General features: G+C 44.5%; 1 protein-coding gene across 3 annotated transcripts in view; it reads left to right on the forward strand.

Moving 5' to 3' along the window:
• The window catches only part of sh2b3 (SH2B adaptor protein 3), a 20,270-nt gene extending 16,746 nt beyond the window's left edge, over window positions 1-3,524 (forward strand). For all 3 annotated transcript variants that reach the window (XM_083527241.1, XM_083527242.1, XM_083527243.1), the window contains exon 2: window positions 2,496-3,524. In XM_083527241.1, coding sequence (XP_083383367.1) covers window positions 2,523-3,509 — 987 coding nt within the window. In that variant the 5' untranslated portion in view covers window positions 2,496-2,522 and the 3' untranslated portion in view covers window positions 3,510-3,524. The remainder of the gene's footprint in view (window positions 1-2,495) is intronic.
• Window positions 3,525-7,500: the final 3,976 nt, after the last annotated feature.

Below are 7,500 nucleotides of genomic sequence, written 5' to 3' on the forward strand. Positions count from 1 at the left end.
TGTGTGCATATGTGTGTGCATGCATGCAACATGGCGGCTGATGTTTCATAAAAATGGGTCACTAAATGATGATGGTGCAGTGTGGTTTTAGCACTATGGTTGGAGTTCGTGTGTGTGTGTGACTGTGAGAAAGAGAGACTGAGAACCCTGTAGAATTGTAGGCTACTTTAACTGCACATAAAACAGTGAAAATCCTAACATGCACACAATATAAACTACTAACACACAGGACAGTAATGATGATTATTGCCGTGTGTGTGTGTGTGTGTGTGTGTGTGTGTGTGTGTGTGTGTGTGAGATTGGTTTAATTGTTATTATGCTTCTGAAATTTCTCTTTATCTCTTGAATCATGTTTTCATTCAGTCATTACATTACAAAAATTCTTTCTGATCTTAATTCTGTTCTCTGGCAGCCATGTGAAGTAACCTTAGTGGAATTAACAATTTACTTCCTGTGTGTGTGTGTGTGTGCGTGTGTGCGTGTGTGCGTGTGTGCGTGTGTGCGTGTGTGTGTGCGTGTGTGTGTGTGAGAGAGAGAGTAATTTGAATACCATGTGGGCTTGTCTATGCGTGATACTGAGAGCACTCTGCACTTCTGCGGTAAAAGAAACTGATGATTAAATTCCCTCTTCATTCATAGACAGGGGGCCTCACACACGTAACACACTCTTACGCCAATATCAGCAGAACGTGTTGTGTTGTGCAACATCTACAGCCAGAGCAGGACTTCTACACACCAGCAACTTCACTGGCGTACTTACTAAAGTTACACTCTGCTGTCTATCTGTATAACACTACAATATAATACATTACAATACCAACGCTTACCATCTGAACACCATCACACACCATTAAAACCCATCACACACCAACTCTTACCATCTGAACACCATCACACACCAACGCTTACCATCTAAACACCACCACACCATTAAAACCCATCACACACCAACTCTTACCATCTGAACACCATCACACACCAACGCTTACCATCTGAACACCATCACACACCAACTCTTACCATCTGAACACCATCACACACCAACTGTTACCATCTAAACACCATCACACACCAACGCTTACCATCTGAACACCATCACACACCAACTTTTACTATCTGAACAGCATCAAACACCAACTCTTACCATCTGAACACCATCACACACCATTGAAACCCATCATACACCAACTCTTACTATCTGAAGACCATCACACACCATTGAAACCCATCACACACCAACTCTTACCATCTGAACACCATCACACACTAACTCTTACCACCTGAACACCATCACACACCAACGCTTACCACCTGAACACCATCACACACCAACTCTTACCATCTGAACACAATCACACACCATCTAAACACCATCACATACCAACGCTTACCATCTAAACACCATCACATACCAACGCTTACCATCTGAACACCATCACACACCAACTCTTACCATCTGAACACAATCATACACCATCTAAACACCATCACATACCAACGCTTACCATCTGAACACCATCACACACCAATGCTTACCATCTGAACACCATCACACACCAACGCTTACCATCTGAACACCATTACACACCAACTCTTACCATCTGAACACCATCACACACCATTGAAACCCATCACACACCAACGCTTTCCATCTGAACACCATCACACACCATCAAAACCCATCACACACCAACTTTTACCATCTGAACACCATTACACACCAACTCTTACCATCTGAACACCATCACACACCATTGAAACCCATCACACACCAACTCTTACCATCTGAACACCATCACACACCAACTCTTACCATCTGAACACCATCACAGACCAACTCTTACCCAACACACCCCATAAATAGCCATTTCACACACAATCACAAACCATCACACATCATCAAAAACCATCACACACACCAAAAATGTTTAGCACAGACATCAAAAATTAACACACACCCCATCATTTACAAGTAAACATCATCAATAACCATCACACACCACCAAAACCATCACACACACCATCAATAACCGTCATACACACACCAATATTCACCATCACACACCATCATTGACCAAAACATTCTAACATTCACTTTTAAACACGAGCATCAAACATAATAATCTTCCATCAAACACTACCATCACACACACATCGAAGTTAATCTCCCACCACTTCAGATGTCCCCCAGACACTCACTCAACACCGATATTCACCAACATGTAACAGTAAACTTTGCTGAATTGGTGTCTGTACACACACACACACACACACACACACACACACACACACACACACACACGTGTGTTTAGTCATTTCCATGTGGTGGTTGATCTTGGGAGATAGTTCTGGATGGAGTTAGAGATGGTGTGATGGTGCACTGAGCATTTCTTCCTCTGACGGTTTTACTTCTGATTCTGTGAGCAGATTGAAGGAGCTCTGCAGATCTTCATGTTCTCGCGCTCACTTGTGTCTCTACGTTTCTCCTTACACAGTGTTTCTCAGCTGGGCTGCTTACTGCAATGAATGGCAACACTATTGAGGAGACCCTGAGCAGCACAGCGCCCCCTTGTGGCTGGAGGGAGTTCTGCGAGTATCACGCGAGCATCAGGGCGCGAGAGTTAGCACAACAATATGTCCGTTTTGCCCGGACTCGACCGACACACGATGTCGTTTCTCCGGAGAAATTCAGCCGGGACTTCAGTGCCATGTTCCAGCACCAATTCCGCCGAGAGGTGGCCAAAGAAGAAGCCCCGCCCCCTCCCATGACCGGACACACATGCGACTTTTCAGGAGTGCTCGATTACCGGGAAGCCAGTCATCCGGTGGCCGGAGCCTCGTTTGTCATTCTGCCACCGAAACCGGAGCGGGAGCCGCTGGTCCAGAGCTTCACTTCACATAGAGCATTCGGACACACCCAAGGGGTGGAGCTTACAGAGAGTTACGCCCCTCAGTCTGCAGTGCCACTCCCCTCAGGCAGGTGGCAAGGTGGCAAGGTCTTTTCTCAGTTCAGTAAACATGTGCGACGGCTTCTCAAGAAACGTCCGTCGCGTGACGACTCGATCCAGGACAGCTCCGGGTCCGAGTCAGACAGAAGAGACGGGGGTTCGGGGTTGGGGGAACACCCCCCCGCCAGAGCGCCACCTTCAGGCCTCCGACTGTTGCATCGCCTGAGCCATCTGACAAAACGGGGCACTAAACACCAACCGGAGAGCGGAACCGTGTGCAAGGAAGGACATTTAAAGTGCCTGGAGGTGAACGACAGCATTTCGGATACGGCCCCACGCTGGCTGCGCTGCCGCCTGCTGGTCCGGAGGACGAACGACAGGTTCAACCTGGAGCTCTACTACCCGCCCAAGGTAATGTTCTCCTTCAGAAACCTATTCTACAGCTTTTCTATAGGACGAGTGACGTTACGGTGGTGGGTGGAGTCAGGATTGGGGGTTTCCATGGTAACGACCGCCTGTTTCCTGAAGCTGTATAGTATTAATGTAGACACAGCAAGGTGATAAGTGTGTGGAGATGTCTCTGATTAGAATATTAGGTCACGCCCACTCGGTCTGTCTCAGACCAGGGGGTGGAGTGTTGGCGTTTCACTGCTGGAACATCCTGAATTTCTTCTTTTATATCGATGGGTGTAGGTTTTAATTTGAATGTTTTGTCTTTGATTTTTGTTTATTTATTTATTTATTTATTTATTTTTGAACTTCAGTATTCCCACTGAGACAGAGCACATCACTGGCCAAGTATGAAAGTTGTACATTGTGTTTAGACTACACACACACACACACACACACACACACACACACACACACACACACACACACACGTGTAAGGAGTGTAACCGCCAGTCATTTCTGTAACCAATCAGGTGCAGTAGGTCATGTCTGGATCCGGATTCTCATTAGATGGTCAACGAGGAATCTTGGCCGATTTGTTGTCTCTTATTTTATACCATATAAGGCAAAAGAACTGCGGAATTAACACACACACACACACACACACACACACACACACACACACACACACACTGATTTGTTGAGAGTACCCATTCCTTCACACACATAACATAGAAGCTGCTTCTCCTCTGTGCCTTTACATAACATCTGACTTCTGTGAGTGTGAAAAGTGTGTGTGTGTGTGTGTGTGTGTGTGTGTGTGTGTGTGGTGGATTATTTCTAAAACCTGATAGATTAAAAGCAGTCAGAAGTTCCATGCTGAGCTCGAGCAGCTGCATGGGGATGTGAGATGAGTGCCAGGTCTCATCCAGCTGTAGGAGCTCAGAGACGAGTCCTGGTCCCACATTAGCACCCAATAAAGCATGCTCCTCTTCTATCTCTTCCTGCTAGAGGAAGAAGGAGGATGTGTGTGTCTGATGATTAGCGTGTTGCTGGTCCATGCTCGCTCAGTGTGGAGACAGGAAGTTCAACATCTCACCCCCCTGCACTGTGCTGTGGAGCTTCACTCAGGAGTTAGAAACAAACTGGAATGTAAAGTAACAGAAGAGAAGTCCTAATCAGATCAGTATTTGGTGTGACAGCGTTTGGCTTTCAGTTCTTACTTTTTAAGGATTCTGCAGGATCAGAGTCAGGTGTGTGATGAAGCAAATCTACCAAGCAGGAGCCGATTTCATCTCTAGGTTGATCATGAAGTGAAACAGAACTGTGTAGGAGCTTCAAACTGGGAGAGGAACATCCTAACTCTGCTTCTAAAGTGAGGTTCATGTCACAGGTCCCACACCATGGAATATCTGATCACAGTCTTAGTAGGTAGTTCTACTGCATCAGCAAGGTCTCTCCCAAGATCTCAACGCAGACTGGGCTTTCAAGATGTGCTCTTCAAGCTATTTTGAAGAAGCACAAAGAAACTGGAGATGTTGAGGAGCTTAGACGTAGTGGTCGAGGAAACTTACTGCAGCACTTCATGCTTACTTCCCTCCAACATCAGAAAATGTCCAGCAGATCCATCAGCAAAGAACTGGAGGAAAACAGTGGAACCCAGGTAAACCCATCTACTGTCTAGGGAAATCTGGCCAGAAGTGGTCTTCATGGATGAATTGCAGTCAACAAGGCACAGTGACTCAACCCTGCATGACATGAAAACAGAGATACGGGGGGCAGCAGGTGCTCTGGACTGAAGTCTGAAATATTTACTGTAGCAGGAGCTGAGATGTTTGCTGAACATCTGGACAATAATGAGTGACAGAAGGATTTGAGCAGCCTACATCCACAGGAGATCTGTGGTTAGTTTGATGCTGTTTTGCTGGTGAACAGTAGTCACACCAAATATTCATCTGATTTAAATTTCTCTTCTGTTCTCGTGTGAGTAAGTGTCACTCATTCACTGTGTGTGTGTGTGTGTGTGTGTGTGTGTGTGTGTGTGTGTGTGTGTGTGTGTGTGTGTGGCGTATATGTAAATTGAGGCTGTAGATTTGCAGTAAATGCTGCTGTATGGTGCAGGTCACATGACCGAGACCACGAAAGCCGACCCCGTAGCAGAAACAGGAAGTTATGAGGAGAGAAACAGAAGTGGTGTCCACACACAGAAAGTGGGAAGTGAGGAACAGGTGCAGGCCATGAACCAAGAATCAAGAAGTAAGGAGAGAACTAGAACAGGAACTAACCTAAAAATATATATATATATATGAGGATACAGGAAGTGTGTATGTGAGGGTCGGTGTGAAGAGGATCTCAACACAGAATCAGTCTGAACTCCATTAGAGGTCCATGTTCCATCAGTTCCTGCTTTCATTCTAAACTATCTTCTCTCTCTCTCTCTCTCTCTCTCTCTCTCTCTCTCTCTCTCTCTCTCTCTCTCCACTGTTTCAGCTGTACCTCTGAAAAGTCCTTTCTCCTAACTGATAACTTCACCTTGTTGGTGATAGGTCCCTGACAATCAGCTGTTGCTATGGAAACAATAGTGTATGAGAGAAAACTTAAACTAACGGGGTGCTGTATCTCTCTTTAACTCTTTAACTCTATCTATCTATCTATCTATCTATCTATCTATCTATCTATCTATCTATCTATCTATCTATCTATCTATCTATCTATCTATCTATCTATCACTCTCGCTCTATTATTGCATCTCTTTCTATCTCTCTATCACTTTATTACTCCATCTCTCTTACTCTCACTCTATCACTCTATCACCGTGATCACGTCACGTACAATTAGCACAAGCTCACTCGTATCTAATCACAGCTCTGTGTGTCAAGCGCAGATTCATAAACCATTCAGACTCCACTGAAAGTAAGAGTGAAACCTTAAACACACACACACACACACACACACACACACACACACACACACACACAGACACACACACACACAGATTCATTCTGAAGCAGTGAGACTGTAAACACTTCATCCTTAAATTCTCAATTCAGAATCTAAACGAGGAGCTGATTATTGAAATTAACCACATCATCATCATCATCATCTTCATCTTCATCATCTTCATCCATATATCCCATCATTCTCATCAAACCATCATCACCTGCCTTATCCTCATCACCATCATCAATATAACCATCATCATCATCACCCTCCTTATCCTCATCACCATCATCAATATAACCATCATCATTTCCCATCATCCTCATCATCACCCTCCTTATCCTCATCACACCATCATTACCCTCCTTATCCTCATCATCATCATTTCCCATCATCCTCATCATCACCCTCCTTATCCTCATCACACCATCATTACCCTCCTTATCCTCATCATCATCATTTCCCATCATCCTCATCATCACCCTCCTTATCCTCATCACCATCATCAATATAACCATCATCATTTCCCATCATCCTCATCATCACCCTCCGTATCCTCATCACACCATCATTACCCTCCTTATCCTCATCATCATCATTTCCCATCATCCTCGTCATCACCCTCCTTATCCTCATCACCATTATCAATATAACCATCATCATTTCCCATCATCCTCATCATCACCCTCCGTATCCTCATCACACCATCATTACCCTCCTTATCCTCATCATCATCATTTTCCATCATCCTCATCATCACCCTCCTTATCCTCATCACACCATCATTACCCTCCTTATCCTCATCACACCATCATCAATATATAACCATCATCATCATTTCCCATCATCCTCATCATCACCCTCCTTATCCTCATCACCATCATCAATATAACCATCATCATTCTCATCACATACTTCTCATCATCCTCATCACTAAAACTGTCCTCCTCATCATCATCTTCACCACTCGAATATCTAGACCATAACCATCATCACCACCTGGGGATCATCTTCATTCTGATCATCATCATCACATTATCATAACTCATCACCATCCTCATTATTCTCATGATCTGTCCTTACCATTCATCACAGGACCATATCTTTGTATCTCAGGAGCTTTGGAAATGTGGCTGTTCTGAAACGGAGGTAGACGTCTTCTACACACACTCTCACCGACACATGTTTACAATTAAGAGTTTAAAATCAGTGTGTTTGTTCT

The sequence above is a fragment of the Silurus aristotelis genome (assembly GCF_946808225.1).
Source record: "Silurus aristotelis genome assembly, chromosome: 23".
Lineage (NCBI taxonomy): Eukaryota > Metazoa > Chordata > Actinopteri > Siluriformes > Siluridae > Silurus > Silurus aristotelis.